General features: G+C 40.3%; 1 protein-coding gene across 1 annotated transcript in view; it reads left to right on the forward strand.

Annotated features, from left to right (window-relative positions):
- Positions 1–27,167, forward strand: part of LOC124264576 (Ig-like V-type domain-containing protein FAM187A) — a 31,891-nt gene extending 4,724 nt beyond the window's left edge. Inside the window, exons 3-13 of the mRNA XM_046699326.1 lie at positions 2,523–2,695; positions 4,778–4,909; positions 5,793–5,825; positions 14,854–14,907; positions 16,513–16,599; positions 17,570–17,752; positions 17,834–17,917; positions 19,134–19,200; positions 20,237–20,421; positions 25,646–25,672; positions 26,577–27,167. Coding sequence (XP_046555282.1) covers positions 2,523–2,695; positions 4,778–4,909; positions 5,793–5,825; positions 14,854–14,907; positions 16,513–16,599; positions 17,570–17,752; positions 17,834–17,917; positions 19,134–19,200; positions 20,237–20,421; positions 25,646–25,672; positions 26,577–26,917 — 1,366 coding nt within the window. The 3' untranslated portion in view covers positions 26,918–27,167. The remainder of the gene's footprint in view (positions 1–2,522; positions 2,696–4,777; positions 4,910–5,792; positions 5,826–14,853; positions 14,908–16,512; positions 16,600–17,569; positions 17,753–17,833; positions 17,918–19,133; positions 19,201–20,236; positions 20,422–25,645; positions 25,673–26,576) is intronic.
- Positions 27,168–27,483: the final 316 nt, after the last annotated feature.

Raw genomic sequence — 27,483 nt, forward strand, 5'->3', positions numbered from 1 at the left:
CACATTGTGTTGGACTTTTCCGTAGGTTTTATGTCAAAATGAGCCTGTTTGTATAACTATTAAAGGTGAAACAAATGTGATTCATAATGGATAAACATCTGACAGGTCGTGTGTACATTCTCACTAGTTATGTTTGATAATATATATTTTTATCATTTTTCTTTATCATATAGTGGCCCGTGAAGATCCGGGGTAGAATAAGTCTTCAGCAACCCATGCTTGACATAAAAGGCGACTATGCTTGTCGTAAGAGGCGACTAACGGGATCGGGTGTCAGTTTCGCTGACTTGGTTGACACATGTCATCGGTTCCCAATTGCGCAGATCGATGCTCCTGCTGTTGATCCCTGGATTGTCTGGTCCAGACTCAATTATTTACAGACCGCCGCCATATAGCTGGGATATTGCCGAGTGCGACCTATAACTAAACTCACTCACACTCAGTCACTCACTTTATCATATAGTAACCAGAAGGTACATACAATGTATATTATTCGATTAGTGAAATGATCAATAGTAACAGAGGAACACGTTTTAATTGGTCAAATATTGATTATTGATATTATCGAACACATCGTAAAGGAGTGAATGATGTCTCACGCCGCATTCGCCAATAGTACATATGTCTTTAAGTAGGCTGAAAACGTTAGCAACAACCCATTAGGGTATAGAAGAAGAATAATGTATTTCGGTATGAAGGCCATTGGCCAGTGTACAATAAATGCAAAGTGTTGTATGATATATGGACAATATGGTTTAAACATTTACATAAATATATACATACATGTCTCATCTAACATTGGATAGAATTCCGTTTAGATAGTGCACTAATAAATTGTGAAAGTTTTATAAGTAAATTCTTATCTTTGTATGTTAACAAGTTATGATATTGCTTAAAACTGATGGACAATTAAAATCTGGGAGGCATTTGCTTCTTAAATTTGCATATGCATCACAAACAAGTAAAAAATGTAATTCACCTTCAAAATTATTACGGTTACACATTTTAGATATTTTGCTTATCCCACTATCATCTTTACGTCTTACATTGCACGGGAGAGGCAATTGTTGAATAGATAATAAGCATAAATAAAGTCGATACTCCTTTACATGTGCATAAGAAATATAGTATTCAACATCCAATAATGACTTTAATGATTTGTAATAAGATAAATGTGCCGAATCTTTAATTTTGCTAAACATAATCTGCACGTTTTTGTTTAAATATAGATACAAAATAGTATCATAATAATACTTTACACCAGTACCGGATACATTTATTATGATAATCAATACTTATACAATATCTACCACATTTCGCCAATACTGCGTTGCTGGACTCATGCTTACCTACACCTAGTACAAATTTACAGTGTAGTGTGGAATTTGTTAATTAGTTTGAAAAGAAGACTTGAAGACATATATTTGGTTATTTATAGGATACCAGTTTGATAGCAAATAGGGCTTAAGTTGCTTTAGTGGTAAGTGTCTCCGTACATTTATTCCATGACATCGACTTGAGAACATTATTCCGAGATAGTTATAATATGTTGAACATTTTATTTGTGGTGTTTATAAGTACCATTTTTCACACTTTCGTTCCGAAAGACAAAGATTTCTGTTTTGTTCATGTTGACTTCTACTCCCCATGCCAGACATGTTGTGCAGATTATCAGTTTTTCTTTGAAGTCCAATTACAGAATCGTCGAATATACATAGGTCACCAGCAAAAAGTAACAGAAACAGCTCCATAAATTCAAGGTCGACGAATATTCCTCTAAGATCGGCATTTACCAACTTGACTTGAAATTCTGAAATGAATATTGTAAAATGGAAAGGGCTGAGAGCGCACCCTTGTCGTACACCGCTCAAACATTGAAAATAGTCGGAGATTGAATTAGTACCTGTTCTCACAGCTGACTATATTTTAGAGTACATATTCCTTAACACATTCAGTATTCTGTCATGGATATCGTTTCTTATTAGTGTGTACCAAAGAAGCTGTCTATTAATTGAATCGAAGGCCTTTCTAAAGTCCAGAAATATGCAATAAAAGCGACCGCCTCGTTTTGAGAGATGTTTCTGAATCAAACTTTGAAGAGTGAAGATATTGTCGGTTGTTCTGTGTCTCTTCCTGAATCCTGTTTGGGCCTGGGGGATTTTATCATAAACATCTGCAAACGATTGTAAACGTTCATTGAGAATTGAGCAAAACATCCTTCAAATACATCCCAAGTAGCAAGATGTAGTCGACTGTGGATCAGATGTCAGTCTGGCTAATGGCGTGTCATCGTACCGAGATGTTGTGGGTCGTTGGTCATTACATCAATCAATGGATTGTCTGGTCGAGAATTCTTATTTACGGGCCCCGTGATGTAGCTGGAATACGGCGTTTAAAACGAACACGCTTTTAACGAACTAACGGCTGTTTTTCCGGTGCAGACCACTTGCTATATTTTAGTCAAAATGGTATAACGAACTACAGGTTCCCAATCATGATAATGGCTCAATCCATGGTTTCAGTGGTGACGAAACGACAAAGTTCGTGTCCATGGTGTGGTATCGCCTGACTCGACAGAGGACATCAGGAAAGTACGTTCTCAAGGAGGTCGAACTGGGCATGCATGACCACGAGTCACAGAACCGAGTTTACGTCGGGGCTGACCACACTCTTCACATCAAGCAAGCTAAGAAAAGTCAGTAGAATCTTATCAGTTTGTCAATCTTTACAAGGCAGAAAACAGCGGACAAATACTGATGGCTGTAAATTATCGAATCTCTAAAGTAAACCAGCGGTTAATAGCATGAACACCGATGAACCCAACTGTCTTATGATACCAGAATTAGCCATCTGGATAAATCCAATGCTTGCTGCTAAGTGTTAAACGTTTCTACTTTATTTGTCATACTGACTGGACAAAACCAACAACGAGGCCATTCCTGACAAATCAGATAAGCTGATTGAATAATGATGTAATAGAATATACAGGCACGAGCCTGATCGGGTTTTGGTCCAAAGGCTGGCTTTCATTGTGACTGCTGGTATGTCATCAGGGTTGCGTCCCTTGGGCATGTCATAATCCTGGTTGGCATGGGTGTCGATTCAACGATTGTTTGTTGAACAATGCCATACATGTATACGAGTAGTTTCAACAGATTTTAAGCCACAAACGTCAGTATCTTCTTGCTTCTTGTTACTTTACTGTATTGGTGCCTTACTGTGTTTCTGGGTTACTGTTATGTTTTGCCACTGTGTTGCAGAGTCACACCCTCGTTCTGCTACTGCTGCCATGTTGTTTTTTACTGCCTTGCTGTTACCATGTCATTCCCAATATCTTAGAGATTGTGCCGTGTGGTTCAAAATGAACTACCAGAATTGAATTTAAATAGTTATATATCCGACTCATCAAAGTCTTTTGAAGTGATCACGGTAATCTCTAAATTTAGCCTCTTGACAAATAAGCCGTCAGAGGTCACCTGACCAGAAACAGTAAATTGAGTGAAGATCATTATCGACAAGAAGGCCATCACATCGGATGAAGAGATGTCCTAGATAATATTCCTCCGATCGGTGCGGTACAATTTCGTTTCCAACAACTTCGTTCATGTGAACAAAATACATGGTGTTATTTTACATTCCCAACGTTAAATCTAGATAAAATAGCAGAAAATGTTTTTGTTTCGGTTCTAGTCTCATAAACTGAGGGGCAGAGGAAAGTATACGTAGGTTTTGTGTTTTTTGTTTGTTTGTTTTTATTACGAAATTTGATATTAAAGGAACTGTTGTTAAGTTTGCTTATGTATTTTAACTGTCATCCATTCCGTTAGACTGTCTCTAGCATCTTTTATTTGTTGTTTAACGCCGCTCTCAGCAATATTCCAACTATGTGGTGGCTGTCTGTAAATAATGGCCAGACCAGACAATCCAGTGATCAACATCATGGTCATCGATCTACGCAATTGGGATACGATGACATGTGTCAACCAAGTCAGAGAGCTTGACCATCCAGCTCCGTTACGACAAGCACAGGTTGCTGAAGACCAATTCTAAAACGGGTCTTCACTGGTTACACTGAACAGGCAAATATTCAGAATTAAACTACTGTTACGAAGCACGTGTTAATAGAATAACAACATATTACCTCCATGCTTCCACTTCCGTCAGTGTCAATATAGTTATCAATAAATCAACAAACTCTGATTCATCTATTTGTCTAGGAATATTTAAAACCTTTTTGAAGTACTGGGTCCACTGAAAGCTAGTAATGGTTGTGCATGATGAAGATGGATGACAGATATAATATAGCACCAGAATCTCTTTGAGTTGTTATCATTAGATAATGAATGATTCAATGTATGTGCTGCCTTTATGTTGACAGGGCTCTCTAAACAGTTTCGACTGAAACGATTCTAGTTAAACAGGCTCACTTGTTCTAAAATTTATCCAACATCATGTATTTATTTTTATTCAGTGTTTCACATTCTTTATCAAACCAGAGGGCAGATGATCTGACTTTATTTTATGGATTAACAAGCATTATATTTTGTTTAGCATACTTCTACACAGATCATGACAATTCTGTGGCAGATTCCGACGCGCTGTCATTAGACATTACTTGAAACTCTTCAAATGGACAACGTGCACATGTATCACAAAGGCTTTGAGAAATCTGTTGTGACTTCCATATATATTGCCATGTTTTTCATTACAATTGCTTAATTCAAAGTCCCAGTTTTTACAAGGTTTCGTTATATAAAGATTGCTTGTCGCCCTCCAGGTGACATTGGCACCTATTTCTGCCGAGACTATACGAGAAAGGACGAGAAGATCCAGACGAAAATGGCGGAGAATAGTATCTACAGCCTCCTCTCCGACAACGGGACGTTCAGGTTCATGTATCATTTTGATGGTGGGTACATAATGAGCACTGTTGTCATGGTTTCTCAAAGTTGAAATATGTTTGTTGATGGTAATGTAAGTAAAAACGACAAACCATTTCCACATCCATAAGAAATTTCTTCTAACAGCAGAATTGTATAACTCTGACTATATCACAAGCAAATGGGGGCGCTGGGGTAGCCTAGTGGTTAAAGCGTTGGCTCGTCACGCCGAGGACCCGGGTTCGAATCCCCACATGGGTACAATGTGTGAAGCCCATTTCTGGTGTCCCCCGCCGTTATGTTGCTGGAATATTGCTAAAAGCGGCGTAAAACCAAAACTCAGTCAGTCAGTCAGTCACAAGCAAATGTTTACGAATCACCAGCAAATACTGAGGATACCTGCAGGTGTTCGCGAACAGGTGAGCACAAGTGACAGTGGTTATTTTTCTGGTGACGTATACTTAACTATAATATCGATAAGTATGCCAAGAAATAATTGTAACCACCCATTTTTACATTTTTCTACAGTAAAAATAAGTCGTGTCAGCTTACCCAGGGAACCAGACTGCCGTGTCCCCTTCAGAGCAGTCTTATTGAGAAACTTACACAAACCGACGATGCAGTATCAGATTTATTTCTAATTTGTACTGGATCCAGACTGAAATAAAACACTAGCATATGAACTTCATTTTGTGAGGTCCCTACAATATTAGTAGTTAAACCAATGGAATAGAATAACGTTATTATCAAGACATCAATCAGGAATTTGTTTCCTTTATTCTTTAAATAATTCACAATTATAAACAGTAATTGGCTGTTACCATAGCAATTCGTGACAAAAGACAATCTATTACTGTGTATATTATATATAAAAGACCCCCTGAATGTATAGCGCTCATGTGTCTGTTGCAGTGCTGCTGACGTCGCAGATGATGGTGAGAGAAAGTGAGTGGACAGCTGATGCCGGGAGCGGCGTCAATGACGTACTGTTTATGACGATCAATACATACATCATGTCTTTGACAATAACTGTGTCAAAATGTGTAGGATGTTTAATAATTGCAGTATACTGACGATTATAATGGTTGGCACCACATCGAGTTTACATCATATATACAGTGAATATTTACTGGTGCTTGTCAAACAGCGTTCCAGTTGGTGGCATATATAGGACGAGTCTAGGGATTGTAGAGCCAGCGGGATAATGCCAAATATTAGCATAGACATTCCCAGAGTCAGTCTAAAACAACAAAATATGGGAATAACTGCACTGCTTAGCTGTTTTTAGTTCATAAGAAAGAAAAAAGTATCATCCACCATTTGAAAAGAGCACAATGAATCAGAACAAATCAGATGATTTAAATTTGTATTGCTACTTAAAAAATTATTTGATGTTGCATTCATCTATAGGATAATTTTACATATATAATTGTTTACAGACAAGATCTAATGTGTTTTATTACTGTAATACATACAATGTTAAATATGTTTGGGTACACAAGACATGATGGAGTCGTTGAGGATTGTGTTAGAATTTTGAACGAAACAAGCTGTTATTTAAACATGTTTAGCGGCTTGATACTATACTGTATATATACTAAAAGGCGACTAACAGGATCAGGTGGTCAGGCTCGCTGACTTGGTTAACGTCATCGTATCATAATTGCGAAGATCGATGCTCATGCTGGTGATCACTGGATTGTCTGTGTCAGACTCGATTATTTACAGACGGCCGTCATATAGCTGGAATATGGCTGAGTGCGGCGTTAAACAACAAACAAACAACACAAAGAAACCTGATACAATATACCCATAACATAGCCCAAATAAAACGTTTCCATACATAAGTGGGGAATATGTTCTGAATAGTTTCATTCATTACGCATTCCCCATCTCCAGCCCACAGGAGGTAAGAACATACCAACTGTCGTATACCTGTCGGTGTATCAAATTAGTACCAAAGAGTGACCATTGGACTTTACTCGGCTTTGAACAGTATTTTAGTTGAGTAGAACATTGACGAGTACACTGATAGGATAACGGATATTACGTGATTGTAGGGACCAGTTATGTATGCTACCCACGGTAATCTTCTTAACCTAAGCAGATTCAGCGGTCTACTAGGACCACTCGATATATATTCCCTCTATTACTGCGACACTGGATGTCCTGAAAAACTATTATAAAAATGTCGGCTTCAAACTACAGAGAAAAATAATAAATTCCCTGATGCTGTGCCTTGATAACATAATCTCTCCTTAATATAACTGTTAACAGGTTGGATGTTTTCTTGGATAGATACAGGCGTCGGGCCCCAGCTGCCTAAGGCGCTGCAATTCGCTAGGCAGAGTTGCGTCCCCTTGGGAAACGGTAAACCTATGTTCGTGGGTTCGAATCCGCGACGACCTGGGCTTCGAACCATTGTTCTGAACGTATATTAAATATCAGAGGCTTATTAACCTGCAGCCTTGACATGTACATGTTTGTAAAGATTCGTCGAATCCGGGTTCAACTCAGTTTCTAGGTTTGTCTTTCTCAGAGGTCTGGTTTTTGGTTTCACCCGTCCGAAATGTCTGAGAATGGCATCACCTTCCTCCCAAACTAAGCTCACACACCGTGATATGACGGAAACACTTTCAATGCGGCGTTAAACAAAATGTATTCACATGTGTAGATACAGGGCCAAAAGATTTAACATTTGGGTCATCCCAGGGTATGAAACTCCCAAGACTTTCAGCCAGACCACAGGGCTGGTTAGATGTGAAACTTGCCAGCCCTGACCAAAACTTACCTGCCCACAAAATATCTTCATATACATGTCTAAATGTTAACCCGACCGTCGGGCAGGTGAATTTGAGAATCTGGCAGTCCGTGTTGAAAATAACCCGTCCTGGGCACAGGCCCTCGTGTCTTTGCGAGGATTAAAGATTTTAAGAAAAATATAAAACTTTTGAGATGACCCCCCGATTCGAAATGCTTCACAGTATAATACGTTATGACGAATGTTAAATCTTTAATCCTCGCAAAGACACGAGGGCCTGTGGTCCCGGGCGGTCGGGCAGGTACATGTATTTCGAACGCTGGTCATCTTATAAGCCATTGGTGCAGATATGTCATGAAGCGATACTCTAGCAAGAGGATGAGTATCTACGGTGGGGGGAACAATCTAGCTTCCCAAATAGCACATATGCAAGTACAGCCCTACGCTGTGGTGCGACTATAGACAGGCACTGACAACCAGGACCACTCCCTCACTTTAACACAGAGTAAAGACAGTCCTAACGCCAAGGTCGCTTTGGGACACGGGGTCCTGGCTGTTGCTGAACATACTGATAGCGTATTACCCGGATAACTGACGGGTAAACCAGTTTCCTACACTGCTGACTCCCGATCCTCGATAATCTCCAGAGTACACGTTACGACCACTCTCCACTATACCCTGGATGCATCCACGGCTTGGCCTGATAGTTATATTACCTCCCTTTGCTGGCTTTGTATCCAGTCAGGTGACTACGCTGGGAAGTTGAGCGAACCAATTACAACTCACTTTCGCTTCTTAAATTATCTACCCGTTTAAACTTGGCAACACAATTGATCATGCACAGGTACTCTGAAAGAGGTTGAAGCAGTTCTTTCATATATTCTTTTAAAGTTTCAGATCTGTCAATTTGTCTGTATTATTTCCCCCCAAATCTGAGTGGCACTGCGAACACACCTTTGCGACTGCGACTGCTATCTTTGTTGACACTGGCAAGCGCGGATGTAACGGCGGCTTCGCTGATTAGTTACTTTAAGAATGCGGATCCAGCAAAGGGAGGTAATATAATTATCGGGCATAGCCGTGAATGGAAACAAGGTCTTGTTTGGTCTGCTGACGAGGACAGACGTGTGTATCTCGCTCTCTGAGTCAGTGTTCCTGTGTAGATTGTTCTCGCTGAGATTTATAGTGGTTAGTTGGGGTTTGTTTTGTTTCATACCATAAGCATAGTTGGTGAAACTTGCTTTGGTAATTAATTTAGTAATTATATTTTGTAATTGCCTTTCGTTTGTGTTCGTGAAATTTCCTTGCACGTTCTCTGTTTCGGTTGGCTGAGCACGCTCGGCTTTGTGCGTGCGCTTGGCACGTATTGTCTGTGCAGAACTTGCTTGGCGGATTACGCTTGTTGACAACACTGATAGCGTTTGCTTCGCAGATAGGGTTATGAATCCAGATTCTGACGGGGAATATACAGCCGACTGGTCGTCTCATGATGATTTTGAGGAAACTTCTACTCATGCCGAATTTGCTGAGAAATATAATGCTATGTTGGCTAAACGTCCAAAACGGAAACATGATGACGATGTTCAGACAAATTTTACGGAAAAAAATCTGAAGCCCATTGTTATTTTTTCCTCGGTAGACACTAGTGTCAGTTTGAAATCCGTAACTCCCGTTGCACTAGCTAAGGATATTCAAAAACATATTGGTGATATACATAGCCTAAAGAGGCTGGATAAAGGTGACATTGTGTTACACTGCAGATCGGCTGAGCAGGCCAAAACGGCTCTGTCATTGACGCGAATTTGTGGGAAACAAATCAAAGCTTATGTCCCCAAAAGTTTGCGAGAATCAAAAGGTGTTATTTACAATATAGATCTGGATATTTCTGAAGATGAAATAGTTGAGCAGTTGAAATCCTTCAAAGTGACTGATGCTAAACGTTTAACCAGAGGTAAGGAAAAACAGCAGACATTATCAGTTTTGTTAACTTTTGCAAGTACCACACTCCCAGAGCATGTATACATGTACTATCAGTCTTTCAAGGTAAGAACGTATGTACCACCAGCCCTTAGGTGTTATAAATGCCAGCGTTTCGGTCATACATCAAACAATTGTAAAAGTACAGTTCAGGTTTGTGCCCGCTGCAGTGGGGATCATGCTTATGATGCCTGCCCTTCTAAAGATACCTTGAAATGTTCCAATTGCGGAGGAAATCACAGCGCAGCATATAGAGGTTGTAATAAATACAAGGAAGCGGTAGAAATCCAACGTGTAAAAGTTGAAAACAAAGTTTCTTATAAAGAAGCCGTACAAATGGTCAAAGTAAACAATCCTATGTCTATGTCCTTTGCAAATGCTGTCAAACTCCGTCCTAAACAGCCAGTTGTTCCTTCTCCTCCGCAAGTTGCAATAAGTCGACCTTCAGTCAAGGTCACTCATGGTTCAAATAATTGTTCAACTCAATGTTCATGTCAGTGTTCTATTCATGGTGATAGATCACTGGATCAATCTCAGTCTACTCGTCCATCAAGCGAAAGCAGCCCATCCCGAGTTGATAATTCCACTGAAAATCTTGTAGCATTCTTACTAGAGGTTATCACAGTCTGTTTTGGTGCTCCAAACCGAGATGACCAAATTTGTCGTATTATGTCCGCTGCAAAGTCTCATCTCCACATTGATATATCTCAAGATATCTTCCGTTCTTTTTCCACTGATAAATCATAATGGATAGCGCCCTCTTGCTGCTAACTATTCTGCAGTGGAATGCACAGAGTTTAGTTGCACACGGTCCTCATCTTAAGGCGTTTCTTGGAAAACTAGAATTCAAACCGGATGTAATATGCATTCAAGAAACATTCCTCTGGCCTGAGTGTCAGTTTAAAATTAATGGTTATGTTAGCATGCGAAAAGATCGCATTGAATATGACCCTACGACCAGAAATCCTAAACGTGGCGGTTGTGCTATTTTTGTCAAATCAGATTTAACCTATAATAGTCATACCTTGCCGAAACTTAATTTTGAGGCAAATGCGGTGGAAATTGTCTCAGACGAGAAACAATTCCTAACCATTGTTAATATATACAGCAATGGTTCGCCATCTCTAGATGATTATAAAATGCTGACAAATTCTGTAGATACACCAGTTTTGATATGTGGTGATTTCAATAGTCATAATGCACTGTGGGGGGAGCAGGCATACAAATCATGCTGGTCAAGTTGTAGAAAATCTTTTGGATGACACAGGTTTAATATTGCTAAACTCTGGCCAAATGACCCGTATAAATACTGGTAACTTTACTTTCTCAGCATTGGATCTTACCCTTGTTTCGCCGATTTTATCACACAAATGCCAATGGGGTGTTTATCAACACGACAGTCTGGGGAGTGATCACTTTCCAGTTTTCACTGAAATATCGTTTACACCTCTTCGAACACCTGCACATGGACTTTCTAGATGGAGATTTAAATCTGCAAATTGGCATAAATTTGTTGAACTTTGTTCAAATGAAATAACCTGTGATCTGCTTACAGATGACATTGAACGTTCAACTTGTAATCTAACTTTATCTCTGACTAAAATCTCAGAAAAAGCTATTGGTAAAACTTCCGGAAAGCCAACTACTCGAAATTCTCAGTATTGGTGGAATAAGGATTGTGACAAAGCCGATAAAGCTCGGCAAAAGGCTTATAACCGACTTCGCAGGACATCCTTACCGGTTGATTTAGACGACTTTCGGAAAAAACGGGCTGAATTCCAACGTCTTGTACGATCATTAAAACGCAGCAGTTGGCGTTCTTACATATCTACAATAAACAGGCATACTTCCTTATCTTCAATTTGGGTCAAGGTAAAAAGGATTAGTGGGAACCGTAATAGATCCCCTATTCCTGTTTTGGATCAAAGCGCTATTTCCCGTGAAGAGAAAGCAAATCTTTTAGCAGATCAGTTTGAGGCTGTTAGCAGCTATGAAAACTTTTCAACAAAATTTAAAAACGAAATCACAAATTTGGAGAATGAGATTATTCCAATAATTTCAGATTCTTTATTACAACCTTTTCCTGAATATGATTTATCCTTCCACCTGGGAGAATTAAAATCGGCAATATCAAAGGGCAAGAATACATCTCCTGGTGCCGATGAATTGTGTTACGAACACTTTAAACATATGCCAGATTCAGCTCTAGAAGTCATACTTAATATCATAAATCAAAGCTGGATATCTGGGAAGTTACCCAAAAGCTGGAGACACGCTGTTGTTATCCCTGTTCCCAAACCTGGTAAAGATCCATCTCGCCCTGTTTCATACAGACCAATAGCCTTAACGTCTAACCTGTGTAAAATCATGGAAAGGTTGGTCACAAATCGTTTGAGTTTCTACTTAGAATCAAATGAATTATTAACGAGGCTACAGTGTGGGTTTAGGAAAACTCGTTCTTGCATAGATCACCTAGTTCGACTACAAAATGAAGCACAAAAAGCACTAGGAAACCAAGAGTATATGCTGTGTGTATTTTTAGACATTGAAAAGGCATATGATATGCTATGGAGAAATGGACTTTTATTTAAACTGCAAAGCTTGGGGGTAAAGGGACGTATGCTACAGTGGATAAAGTCCTTCCTAACTGATCGAACCATACAAGTTCGTATTGGGCAACACGTGTCTGACATGCGAATTATTGTAAATGGCACTCCACAGGGCAGTGTTATAAGCCCTTTGCTCTTTAATATAATGATCAATGATTTCTTTTCTGAACTTCCTTTAAACATTGATGCATCACAATTTGCAGATGACGGTGCTTGTTGGAGGCGTTTTGGAAACATTGAGTTTGTTCATAAATCTATCCAATTAGCTCTAAATTCTATAGATGTTTGGTGTTCAAAGTGGGGGTTCAAGGTTTCAACTTCTAAATCAGTTGTTATGTTCTTCACAAGACGTAAAGTTCCTCCAAATCTGAAGCTACACATTGGTGGTCAGGACATAAAATTTGTTTCTGAATTTAAATTTTTGGGTGTAATCTTTGATCAAAAAACTCACTTGGTCAAACCACATCAACTACATTTCATCAAAATGTACTAAAGCTCTCAATTTACTGAAAAGCGTGTCTGCCACAAAGTGGGGTGCTGATAAATCATCCTTGCTTCTGTTGTACAAAGCACTAATTTTGTCTAGATTAGAATATGGCTGTCAAGTTTTTATGAATGCTGCAAAATGTCATTTGGCTAAACTTGATCGTGTTCAAGCCAAAGCTCTTCGGATATGCACTGGTGCTTTTCCTACTACTCCAGTTTCTGCCCTGCAGGTGGAATGCTCAGAACCTCCTTTGCAATATCATCGTCTTAAAGTTGCCCTTAAGTACTATTTATCCTTAAAAGCTTCCTCTAGGTATCAACCAGCAACTGATATATTGTGTGATTGCGTGGAATATGTCATGTGTGATTGGAATCATGGAAAACCACCGTTTGGATTACTTGTACAACAATTTGCATTACAGTACAAGTTAAACAATCTTCAGTTGAATGCTGCTCGATCTCTCCCGAAAACGGTTCCATGGACTTTAACACAACCTTCGATTTCACAGGATTTATCGGAGCTTGTAAACAAACAAATGTCACCAAGTGTTATTAAAATCCTCACCCAAGATTACATTCACACCAAATATAGCAATTTTACTCATATTTACACTGATGCTTCAAAGGATCCCAGAACCGGTCATGTTGGTGGAGCTTTTTATATTCCCGATATTGGTTTATCCAAATGATTTAGCTTGACTGATCATCTGTCTGTATTTGCAGCAGAACTGACATCCATACTTCAAGCTTTAAAATGGGTAAAAGATAATGAACACGAAGCAATAATTTTTACTGATTCGTTGTCAGCTGTACAAGCAATTCAATCAGGTGTACAAGGTCCACGCAGTGACATACTATACGACATCTTGTATCTTGATACTGTTTTAAACTCCATGTACATCAGCTGTGATATTGTTTGGATTCCTGCACATGTTGGTGTAGCTGGAAACGAAGTAGTTGACACAATTGCTAAGATGGCTTGCAACAGACCACAGCCAGATATTCATTCAATTAAGCCCATTCCAAGAGATTACTGGTTTGTCATTTCATCTTCAATAAATGCATCTTGGCAAAATAAATGGGATAATGAAACTACAGGTAGACACATGTACTCTACTTGTCCTGTAGTAAACAAACATTTTAAAATTCGTCGGCGTTGTCGCAGAGATGAAGTTGTTTTAACTCGTCTCAGGCTGGGACATTGTGGATTAAAGGCATATAGAAGTATTTTAGATAAAGACTTATCTCCTCTGTGTGAAAGCTGTAACTTACAGTGCCCAGAAACAGTTCAGCACTACCTCATTGAATGTCCAGCTCATGAAAACCCACGTAAAGGCTCTTAAAGAAACTGTGCTTAACAAAACCCGTTAAAAAATACGATGTTATTTTTTCAATGAACGCAATACTTGGCGATAATTTAATGTATGGTTGCATACAAAGAGCTGTTTTAGACTTCCTCGTTAAAACGGGTAAGTACGATGTTATTTAACTGAACAAAAATATAACAGTTTGTTAAGTGTTGGGCGCATATAGGCCTTTTAAGGCCCAAGGTCGCCCTAAAACCTTATATACATATTTTCGATAGATATAAGAGGGAAATGGTTTGGTTTGGTTTGTTGTTTAACGCCAAACTCGGCAATACTCCAGCTATGGAGGCGTCTGTAAATAATCGAGTCTGGACCAGACAATCCGGTGATCAACATCATGAGCATCGATCTACGCAATTGGGATACGATGACATGTGTCAACCAAGTCAGCGAGCCTGACCACCCGATCCCGTTAGTCGCCTCTTACGACAACCATGGGTTACTGAAGATCAATTCTAACCCGGATGTTCACGGCTTAAGATGGAAATGACAAGCCACTTTGAGCGTTGGTTTCAACTTGTTAGTGTCTAAGGTGTGTTTACGTCTATACACTTATAAACGTACAATACGAAGGTTTGAATATCTAAGAGAAAATGTGCTAAAATGCATTTGCACCTATGGAATTTATAAGTAAATATGTGCTGTCAAAGTTCATATCGCGAAATAAATTCGTGTCCCACAAAAGGATTTCCGGTGTAAATGTAAACTATTCATGTATATCTAGACAAACGGTTGTATCATGGTGGAAGTGAAATGTCATTGTCCTGTTTCAGTTTCCTGGTCTTCTAGGAATCCTGCGATGGTTCCAGCAGAACCAAAACCATACCGTAAGTCAGATCAGTAATGCACAAATCATGAAGATTTGTGGATTCCTGAACCAACAGATTCGAGATCTATTCTCGATAATTTTGGATAACGACATAATGGTTTTAAAATGCATGTTCAGAATGCTGACTCAGAATTAACTGCAACAACAGCATTACCGCACCTTTATGGTATACACCGTATATACTGATGTGCAAAAGAAAGTACACACTTGGTGCTTTGAGACTCAAAACAACGTAAATATTTTGCTAGCAATGTTCCAATTGGGTACGATATCTATGGTGTTATTGCAACACGTACACAATGTTTGTGACTTGTGAGTCGCAATCAAAACACTTTTCTAAATATTTCGCTGTTTTCAGGAAAATATTGTACCAACGCATCAGGTGTGTACTTTCTTTTGAACGTCAGTTTAGTTGCATAAAATATGTGCATCATCAGCAAAACAAAGTACTTACGATCATTAAGTATTGCATGTCATATAATTAGGATATCAGAACCTACTGTAAGTCTGATCATTAAGTAATGCACTAAATATTAGACTGGGATTGCTGCTTGTGTCATTAACTCTTAATGAAGTACTTTGGTCAGCTTAATGCTTAATGTCAGCAAGGCCACGTGAATCACCACACATTTTCAATACAGTACACCTATCGCAATGTGAATCAATATGGTGCATCTATGAAGGAAGCGGTGTATTTGCTTTATATATGAACATCACTACCAGGAATTGGTAATACGTCTTCCGAACGTACAATGATGTTATTTGTCAGCGTAGTAAAGGTGAGATGAGGTGAAATTGGGTTTAACGTCGTGCTTGAGAATATTTCGCTCATATGACGACGTGCATGCGTGTGTATGTGTATGTGCGGCTGCTTGTACTAGCCCAGACTGAAGCTGGTTTTATAGTGCTAGCCCACTGAGATACCATGCCGCAGTGAAGCATGAATACCCCACTCAGACAAATTATACTGACTCCGAGCCGACCAGTCCTTGTCGTACCCATTAATGCCGAGCGCCAGGCAGGGACCAACAAGTACCATATTTTAACGTCTTTTGGTATGACGCGGTCGGGATCGAACCCGCGACCTTCCGCTCTCCGGGCGGACGCTCTAACCACTACACCACGGAGGCGGCGTAGTAAAGACGTGACGTAACGTCAGTTATAGCGCGATGAGATAAACTGTTGTCCTCTGTTGCAACACAGACATTAACTCCATCTTGATTAGTATTTCATGTATTATCGACAATATACAAGTTGAATTGGCCTGGGCGGCTTCATAACTAATAGGGACGGTGGGGTAGCCTAGTGGTTAAAGCGTTGGCTCGTCACGCCGAAGACCCGGGTTCGAATCCCCACATGGGTACAATGTGTGAAGCCCATTTCTGGTGTCCCCCGCCGTGATGTTGCTGGAATATTGCTAAAAGCGGCGTAAAACCAAACTCAGTCAGTCAGTCATAACTAATATGTTCAGAGTGCTCTTCATCTCTTGGACGATGGGAGACCTGAGTACCATCCGGTAATAATCCCATTTCTTGAGTCCATTGCCGTGATATTGTGGAGTATTGCTGAAAGTGACGTATAACCCTACTCGTTTACTCTTCAGCCAATCACAACCTCGTGATGACCACATCCTGGGAGGAGTGGGGCGTGTGCAACCTGTGTGGTCGTGTCGGGAAGAGGAAGAGACTGGGTTTGTAGCAAACACCACGCTGCTGTTTTAAATAATTGTTCTAAATATGTAACTGTAAGTTAACTAAGGGATCTATATGCAAAATGATTCATTGTGAAACTAACAGACAACAAAGAAATGTTGTACAATCAACAACTGTATTATAGGATTATCTAGGATTACAAATAGAAAGGAAGAACTGCCAGTTGATTGCAATGGCAGTGTATGATAGGATGGGGTCTTCCCACTTACCCAACTCCTATTGTTTCAGAAGAAGAAATCACTGGGGTGTGACAATCCCCTATAATCCCTTATTTTTTCCCTACGAAATGGTATCCGGGACCAAATGGGATAAAATAATAAATATCCATTTATACAACATATATCACATGATATATATAATATAATCCATTTATACAAAGTAATACAACATCAATATTTCAGCACACTTAATAACAAGTCAAATGTGATACTAAGTCAATGTATGAAATGACTGTGCTGGCACCAATTGTCAGTTCTCTCTTGTACATTTCCAAGGCATGGTTCAGTGCCACATATCTTCACACTGGAGTGGTGGGTGAACTTATGCCACAGCCAAAGCAGGGGTAACAAATTCACCCTGCACAATCACAGACCCGTAACTCTTAATCTCTTTTAATCCCCCCAGCAAGTTGGGTAAGTGGGAATGAGCCGATAGGATGACAGTGCAACACTTAATGCCAGTATGAAATTTAAAAGCAATGGTAATAGTAGTGGTCAAGCGTAATAATATTCACCTGGCAAACTAGACTGGACAACCAGTGTTAAAGCATCATCTTCACATAGTCGTTGACCTTGCTATCATAGAGGCATACGCTTGCCCCTTATATAGTCTTACACATTTTCCAGATATATCTCACTTTTTAGTTATGTAACGAACTGGTAGCGAGCTAGACAATTTGAGACGGTGGCATAGTGGCGAATTGTGAATCCAGGCCAACCTGTTTTGCAGGTGTTTGTTATATAAAGAAGATCAACCAACAGAGGAAATGCAAGCCGTGGTATATTGACGCCATAATGACGTCATATCCTGCCGGCGTACCATGTCGATCGTCGCTGTTTCGCGGCCATCAGGAAATCAAACCGAGGCCAGATGAAATCGAGGCTGAGTTCTGCGAAGTACCCTGCATGAAAGGTTCGTTATATATCTCACTCACTCACTCACTTACAAATGTACATACAGAGAACTATGTTTTATTTTTTTATTCTTTTTCAGGTTTGGTGGGGTTGAATAACACAAAGAAAGGTGCAATTTCTCCTGACGGAATCAAAACAACGCTGTCCTTTGGAAAAGAGAACGGTAACCTAGTTGATAATGTATATAAGTTACGCACTAGCATATTGTGCCCCTTCCATTAATATGATAACCTTTTTTGTCACAGGAGCATTTTAGTAAGAAGACCTCTATGAGTTTCAAAACACACCAGCAGTGTTCATTGTAAGCCTGTAACTACCGGACGGTGTATATCTGTTATGTCCCACATTGAACACACTTTGGGGCGGTGGGGTAGCCTAGTGGTTAAAGCGTTGGCTCAACACGCCGAAGACCCGGGTTCGAATCCCCACATGGGTACAATGTGTGAACCCATTTCTGGTGTCCCTCGCCGTAATGTTGCTGGAGTATTGCTAAAAGCGGTGTAAAACCAAACCAAAAGTCAGCCAGTTGAACACACTTTCCAGTCTGTCCCCATGTACCAACATTGTTGTCTCTTTACACATTATTTTGAATCTGAATTTGATACAAATGAATTGAAATTTAAATACGTCACCAATCATCGCATCAAGAATTAAACTTGTTGTTATATATTTTCAACCAGATTTGAGGAGGGAAAAAAAAGGTTCTATTATAGCAGGGTATGAAACTCACAAAAATTTCAGCCAGACCACAATGCTGGTTAGATGTAAACTTGCCAGCCCTGACCAAAACTTACCTGCCCATAAAATATCTGTATATGTACATGTCTAAATTTTAACCTGACCGTCAGGCAGGTGTATTTGAGAATCTGGCAGTCCGTCTTGAAAATGACCTTTCCCGGGCGGTCGGGCAGGCAGGTATTTCGAACGCTGATTATAGTTACGCAGACCTTGGGCCTGGCAAACAATGTGCGATGTCTGACCCAATGACGCATGGGATGATATTGACTATCAGTGTAGTGATTGAACATGTATTTGATATTTTGTAGAGAGCGTCATTTGGATCCGAGGGTTTGGGGATAAAATTGGTGCCCACCTACCCATGCTTGTCATGAGGCGACCAAATTCAATGGGTTAGTCGAACTGAGTGACGTGGTCGATCGAGTGTCACCGTATCTCGACGGCGTTGATCGTAGCTCACAATATCGACCCCTGGCTTGTCACGTACTCGATTTACAGGCCGACGTCACATAACTGGAATATTTATATGTGCGGCGCTATACACAATCCAACCATCCAATCAACATACATAGTGGTATATAAGTTGTCATATTAATACTAGATTGTCCAATGTTCATCATGGATGACTGTTTCATTTTAAGCCAAGCTGAAGAGGTCAAGGACAGTGACAATGGACGAAGGCTCCTCAGTGAACCTAACATGTCAAGGGTAAGTGGTACCGAGACCTTTCTTAATTCCCGATCTTAATCTGAACCAGGGAGAATTGATGTCAGACAAATATAGCTTGAGTCGATATATGGATTGTATTGCCAATTATGCAGTCGTGTTCGGCATGAGAGTCAGGTCACGTTTGATTGAAATCAGGCAGACAAGTTACTAGTAGTTAGAACAGGCAGAATAGGGTTGTTAAAGTCCGATAGGATTAGTGGCCAGGGCTAAGTAACGACAAACTGTCCAGGAAAGACGTGTCTAAAATGACACAACTGCAAATGTATGATACAAATATATATCGATTATCGTTTAAATATGAGAAACCATACGAATCTTGTCATTCCGGACTGGAATCAACGATAGGGTCTTGTTCATTATACTTACTGAATGAACATATTTCTGAATGCAGGTTACGGAAAGGGCATGTGGTGACCAATGGTCCCCAAGGATCGTTGGTTCTGCAGCTACAACATCAACTTGCCCCGAACTCGTTCATTCTACTTCCCAAATCAACTATTCTCCTGATGTCTCTATTACAGAATGGCATAGATTTATATTAGTGGGTCATTGTGCCCTGATGGCGTGGATTGCTGATTGTGGGTCAATGTGCCATGATGACATGGATTGTTTCTCTGGGTCATCGTTTCCAGTAGGCTTGCGTGTGTTATCATGAATATGAACATTCACGAAGTTGCAGTTATTTGCATCATTTTCAAGAATTATTCGACATCCCATTCAACTTTGGCATATGGATGACTTAAATTGCGACCAGTACAAAGCCGAGTTATTTATCTATTTATAAAACCCTGAAATTCTCAAGAGCATTGCAGATCATTTAAAATACCCTATACACCGCTTCCCTTATGGATAAGAACATACGACCAGTCACCGGTTTCTCTGGTCCAAACGCGAGTTGTTACAGGCCCATGTCATGTATTATTACTGTAATATTGGTGATTGTCCCGTAGAAGATTAAACAAGAGTCCCATTCCTTCACTCACTCACTCATGGGGAACAAACATTGCCATTGCAGTGCCCCTTTGGATATGCCCGTAGTGTGGCTGAACAACTCCCGAGTAATTGATGTCAACAACAGTGATGACAGGGTTCTGTTCCATGCCGACAATGTTCTACAGATCTCCGCCATAGCTCCACACGACACCGCTACGTATCACTGTCTAGCAGATGGAAAGGTCAAGGCCAAGATCAAGTTGACAGGTCAGCAACCCCCACTTGAAAGTCATTATATATTCCTCAATGAATATGACAGCTATGTACAAATGTTATCTTTTAACCTCTGGGTAATATATGAAATACAATTATATCTTCCCTAATAATGGATACATTGTGTTCTTGAAAACAGTGATGTTGACATTTCCGGGAACATTCGGGTTGGAAATTATCTTCAGCAGCCCATGCTTGTCGTAAGAGGCGATCGGGTGATCAGGATCGCTGACTTGGTTGATGCTTGTGCTCCAGTTGCTCAGATCGATGCGTATGTCAATCGAACCTGGGTTTCAGCGTGAACGAACGCTTTAACCACTAGGGCGGTGGGGTAGCCCAGTGGGTAAAGCGTTAGCTCGTCACGGCGAAGACCCGGGTTCGATTCCCCACATGGGTACAATGTGAGAAGCCCATTTCTGGTATCCCCTGCCATGATGTTGCAGGAATATTGCTAAAAGCGTCGTAAAACCGAACTCACTCACTCACTGACTAGGCTACCCGGCGCCCTGTTGGTTATAGAGGTTCCAGTCGAAGTGGCGTAAAACTATACTCAAAGACTCTGTACTCTACTTGATTGATAGCCTATTTGTTAGAACGGTCTACTCCCATTTGTGAGAACTCCCATTTGTGAGACTCCCAGTTATGAGACAGTGGAGTAGGTAATTACCAAAGAAAACACACCTTACTCCCCTATCTGATAGAATGGATTAACCCCAGCTAATTATGGATTAGCTATTTAACTGAATGTGGAGGTAACTTAATGAAACTCTAGAAGATAAAGTAATTAACCTACTCAGATAAATGGCTTTAAAAAATAACACTTTTGTGTAGGTAACTTCGTGATCATTTGAAAGAGAAATTAATTTACCTACTCAGATTTACGTGTTTGAAAAATCTAGCAATAACTGTTGTAACTATAATTAATCCCAATGTATTTATTAACCTTTGACTGCTCTTTCCGATCACCATTATGGCAGGCCTTCAACAAGTAGAATATATCACCAGTTCACGATAATCTTTTTCAGTATTTCAGTATCTATTGAAAACAATCAATGCTCTTCAACGAACAATGTCTTCTGTGTTGATTAGGGGCGGTGGGGTAGTCTAGTGGTTAAAGCGTTGGCTCGTCACGCCGAAGACCCGGGTTCGAATCCCCACATGGGTACAATGAGTGAAGCCCATTTCTGGTGTCCCCCGCCGTGATATTGCTGGAATATTGCTAAAAGCGGCGTAAAACCAAACTCAGTCAGTCAGTCTGTGTTGATTAACTCATTAATGAACTATGCCTCCTGCGGGTACTCTTCAGCAACAGGGCTGTTCCCACTTTCATTGTAGGGATGGGGAAGCACCACCTGTGTGCACTGAACCATTAATTAATGTGTCTCACAAATGGGAGTTCTCACAAATGGGAGGACACCCCTTAGAACCTATACGGAAACACCGCTCCTAGTCTATCATACAGGCCATGAAACAAATATATCCATGAAAGCCCATGCAAGTCTAGAATATGTGGCAAGTCTAGATTTCCAGTTTCAGGCTGGGTGCCTTTTCATTTTGTTTCATGATTATTATTTATGAACCATTTTTTCTGTAAAAGAGAGACTAGATGTTGTCTACGCCGCTCCCGTCTGTTAGACAAAAGTTGTTCTTCCATAAATCCATAATATTCTTCGAAACCAAATATTTCATGTGACTGGGAGAACAAAATCAGCGAACTGTCAAATATGAAACTGGAACGAATTAAATGAATGCCAGCTGGTGTGTTATATTATGTTATGAAATATTATATGTATGAAATATTTGTCACTCATGTATTCATAAATAAACTCTGTCAAAAAAGAAACGCAACCCCTGTCCTCAGATATGAAAAATTCGTTTGAATGAAGTTATTGCTTCCAAACTAAATGTTATTCGAATGTATTGAAATTATACACGTAATTAATGAAGATTACCATCCAAACAACTGCATTTGTACGCATAAGTGTATTTTATTGCTTATTCCGTCACAACGCATGAAATGACCCTCATGGTGACTTCGCACAAAAAAAACACATGCAAATCATGAAAATGGCAGTTAATGTAGGGGTGTATAAAAGCCCATGTGCTTTCGTATTATATTCATTCATTTGTCGCATGAAAAGCTGTGTGAAAAATGCCACGATTGAGTGCTGCCGACCGAAATATCGCCATTGGTCGTGTTCAAGCCGGAGAAAGTTTTGGAACTGTTGCACGGCACCTAAATGTTCACAAAACAACGATATCCCGACTTTGGAGCCGCTACAACAACTTCAATTTGACCAACGATCGCCCGAGAAGTGGAAGGCCAAGAATCACGACCCCCCTTCAAGATCGGTACATCCGGGTCCATCACCTGCGTAATCGGCATGCCCTACCAACCGTGACTGCCACACAAATACCAGGTTTGAGGAGAGTGTCAGCTCAAACGATTAGGAACCGTCTGAAAGAAGCGGGTTTACGTGCCTGTAGACCAGTTGTTGGACCTGTACTACGCCCCCTACATCTCCGCCGACGACTCAGGTGGTGCAACAACGTAAGGATATGGACTTTACAAAACTGGAGGCGCATCTGGTTTTCTGATGAATCCCGTTTTCTTTTGCAACATCACGACGGAAGAAAACGTGTGTATAGGAGACGTCATGAACGTTTTGCGCCCATCTGCGTCCGACAGGGGACAGATTTGGCGAGAAAGCGTTATGGTTTGGGGATCCATCTCATACAACCAGAAATCAGACTTGGTGATCGTTGAAGGGAACCTGACAGCCCAACGTTACATCAACCACATATTACAGCCTCACCTTCTCCCGATTATTGACCAACAGACACAGATTTTCAACCAGACAACGCCCGGCCTCATACTGCACGTGCAACAATGAACTTTCTGCAGAATTCCAACGTCAATGTCTTGCCATAGCCCTCTAAATCACCAGACCTCAACCCTATTGAACACCTGTGGGATACTCTGGGTCGACGCGTACGTCAACGTCAGCCGCCGCCACAGACGCTGCAACAGCTCGGCGTTGCACTGCAGGAGGAGTGGAGAGCCATTCCCAGGAAAGAATCCGGCGTCTTATCCGTTCTTGTCCAAGGAGATGCCGTGCAGTGATTGCAGCTCGTGGTGCTCATACGAGATACTGAGAAAGACGCCCCCCTGGTGACAAACTGGTGTCTGTGAGATGACTTTTGAAATGACAATTTTAAACATGCCCATCTTGGTTATTATTCTGCCAAATTTCAGACTTCTGTCTTAAATAATAAAAATGCTGTGTCGTCTTAAAACTTCAGATCAAAATCTCTAAAATACAGGGGTTGCGTTTCTTTTTTGACAGAGTTTATTACATATTATGTATCCACGTGACCTGGTATGTAATTATTTGGAATAATGACAAAATCGGCTATTTAAGTCAATGCGAGAATTATGTGTGCTATTATATGTTATACTAGTGAAGCGGGCCTTTGATCTGGTCGCTGTTGTATGACCTACTTTGTTCAAATGTCAGCGTTAATGATACGTACAGTACTGCGAGTTGATGAGAGATACAAAGTCCGGGTTTACAATTGTATGCAAGGCATGGGAGCTGTCGAATCGTAGGATAAAAAAAAATAATTCAAAATATAAATTTGGAACACGTGCTATATGGCTGCAACTGGTTGCATTTGCTGTTTAAATGACACGTGTTAGGCCAGACAAAACAATGGATATGTCCACTTACTTAGTTGACTAACGCTTAGTCTTTGAATGTATACAATTTTGATAGAAGCAAATAATTCCTTTTGAGTTGAAAAAGGAGCCCCAGTGTGAACCCTGAAGTGAGTTTTCTTGCAGATAAGAGACCTTGCACCTGAGAAAATCTAGACTTGCTCTATTTAGAGCTTAAATATTGCAGAGAGCTGTGGGCGCAAAGGAAAACCACTGCGGTTCAGGGACTGTGAGACAGACTGTTGACAATGATAGAGTTTCCTCAGAAAATCTACACGTAATCTAGAAGGATCTTCTTAAATATGAAATCTTTTGTTTATCTCGTAGAGTTATATAATGAAATATTTGAACCAAATGATTCAAATGAGCAGAGTTCTTTGGGATATTGACAAATTTGACCCTCAGAACTTATCAACCTTTATATGGTACACTGTTTGTGTGTCTGTATCATAGGGCGGTGGGGTAGCCTAGTGGTTAAAGCATTCGCTCATCTGGGTACATTTGTGGTATTCTCTGCGTGATATTGCTAAAAGCGACGTGAAACATACTCACTCTTGTATCCTAAGTTCAACTAATATCTGCATGGGATGCACGAACACTGCCTCCACGCCATACATACAGACAGGGTGACAAAGGGGCGTGTCAGTGAAGCATGTGGCGTCATGCGTGGAGTGTCAGATCATAAGGTTACATGTATATTCCATTGTATATCTTGTTGACAGGATATGACGTAAAGGAGGGGTTGGGGTTACAGTCAGGGTTCAAAAATCCCATCGCCCGACGCCCGGGACAAGTCAGTTTTCATTTCGGGCAATCAAATACTGGTATCTTACTTGTCCGTGGGCTACTAGGTAATCTCTGCTTACGGTTTCAAACTGCAAATAAACTTCATTTCATATCTGCTCAAAATGTAGCTATTACATTTTGCAATGATAATTAAGTAGAGTTATCCTTCTTTGCCATTTATCTCTTCTCGATAAATAGTCCAGTAACATTAACATCAAATACCATGTTGATTTATTCTTTCATAATTACATCATCATGATTATGTCATAAAAATCAAGGCAAGTGGAAAAATAGCCAGGACAAGTTACTTTCTTAAAGTCACTTACCCTGTGGCAAGTGGCTATTAAAAAAATTGTTGAACCCCTGATTACAGGGTGTGTCCTGTCATATTTTAAACCCAATTTTCACATAACTTAAATATATATAGTGACGTGAATGTCATAATCCAATGATTTGCAACGTCTGCACGTAACAATCTTACCAAAATATTCTGTAATAGAACATGGTGTTCAGTGAGTGTGTTGGGTTTTAAGCCGCTTTTATTCCAGCAATATCACATTGTACTCATGTGTGGAAGTGAACCCTGGCCTTCGGCGTGACGAGCGAACGCTTTAACCACTAGGCTACCCCACCGCCTCAACGTTGTGTTCGAGTAGAATCACAATAAAATGATTTACAACTGATACTCTCTCATCTCACGTGTTTATCTTTCAGTGGTTCCCCGTTTGCACCTCGATACAGGTACGGTATGCCGTTCTTATCATCAGGCTTCATTGGTTCTGAGACTGAATCAGACCTACCATGCACGAAACCCCACGTCGGTTCGGATGTCAAAGATGTCCTTGTCTTAGGATTCATAGGAACCCACCCAAAAATATATGATTTTGTACCTTGCCGTAAGATATAAACACCGTCCAAGTTTCTCTTCTAAACCATATCATCATGTGGACTGAGATAAGGTGATTTTAAAAGTAACATGTTCCAAAATTATATCTTACCTATATCCAATTTTACAGTTTCTGTTAGCTGGGGATTCATTAAGTCTAGACCAAGACAACTTGACTCATGAAAAGACAGTTCCATTTAGATAGTGGTCAAATGTAACATACGTTATGTTTGGGATTCCATTTTCTCAATAAAGTACAGATTCTACTTTCTTTTACTCAGATCCGGGAACTCTCATTTTTTCCTTTCGGGATTCGAACCCACACTCTCAGTCAGGCATCTAGAATCTGTGCGAAAGTGTAATCCCAAATATAACCTATGCTACAACATGACTCATGACAAGTTCAGTTTCATGTTTTCAGCAACATATAGATAATGTGAATAATAACGTCCTGTATAGTTTTCAAAATGCTCATTTATCTGAATTCTTATCGGTAACTGTTTGGAATCGGTCCTCAGTACTTATATTTGTCTTCAGGCCAACCTAAGCTTTATACACAAGCACCTTTGTTTCACCGTACTTCACATGGGTGTAATACTATCAACCACTGGTTTGCCTTGTGAAGAGTTGACTATTTACAGCCGCTGCGATGTCTATTATTGCTGGCAGCGACGTAAACTAACAAATCAGCACTGAATATATCAATGAATATTTTTATGGATTCAGACATAAAATAACGCTGCGATGTTTGTGTTGTAGACGCGTGGATATACGCCGCGGTGACCTCGCTGACGTATCCCGCTGACCTGGTGTTGTTCCTGCTGCTCATGGTGGTCAAGCACCGACACAGACAGACAGGCCTACGGCTGACCAGGAAACAACGACGGGAAGTGGAATCTGCATCCAGTCGGGGCTCCAGTCGGGGCTCCAGCCGGGTCTACGAGTCCGTCACAACAGAGGATCCCAGTAGCAGCGAGGTACACACTACCAGCTCGTCAGAGAGTAGCACTTCTTCAACGGAGCCATTAAAGTATAACAGTTTTTCCTCGCGTGCTGACGGATCAAGTATTTCTTCCTCAACATCATCTTACAGCTCATAACAGATACGATATCGCTAATGCATGTTGTTTTCTCTATGGATGTCAAGGAGAATACACCAAAACGTCGAAAACGATAAGGTATCGCGAGACTTAATGAAACCATATCATCTTTGGTGGAACACTGCATTGGTTTTCTATATATATACGTCGAGACCATAAATATGGGTATATGGTCTCTGGTATAAGAAAGGAAAACTGACAGTATTATTTAGATCAGTTCTATCAGTAGTGAATAAATGAAGGATGAATTTGTATTGGTTATTTTATGTTTTGTGTGTCTAATACTGAAATAACCTCGAAAAGAAATCCAAGATTTCCAACATATCAAACTCTACCACACTACCATTTCAACATGGAACACAGAAATGTCTTATGACGTGCCTTAATTATCCTGTGTCCTTTCATAACATTTAGCAGTCATTTGAAGTTCAGTGACATTTTCGTGGGTTAATACTTCTTAGCTTCAATATTCTCTACACTGTGCACATTTTAGCCATGACCTGCATGTCTCCTACATAGAAGTATTGAAATGATGGGTGAATGAATGTTGTTTGGCGCCGCCTTGG

This window comes from Haliotis rubra, unplaced genomic scaffold (genome assembly GCF_003918875.1).
Source record: "Haliotis rubra isolate DU_JTF1 unplaced genomic scaffold, ASM391887v1 Scf93, whole genome shotgun sequence".
Lineage (NCBI taxonomy): Eukaryota > Metazoa > Mollusca > Gastropoda > Lepetellida > Haliotidae > Haliotis > Haliotis rubra.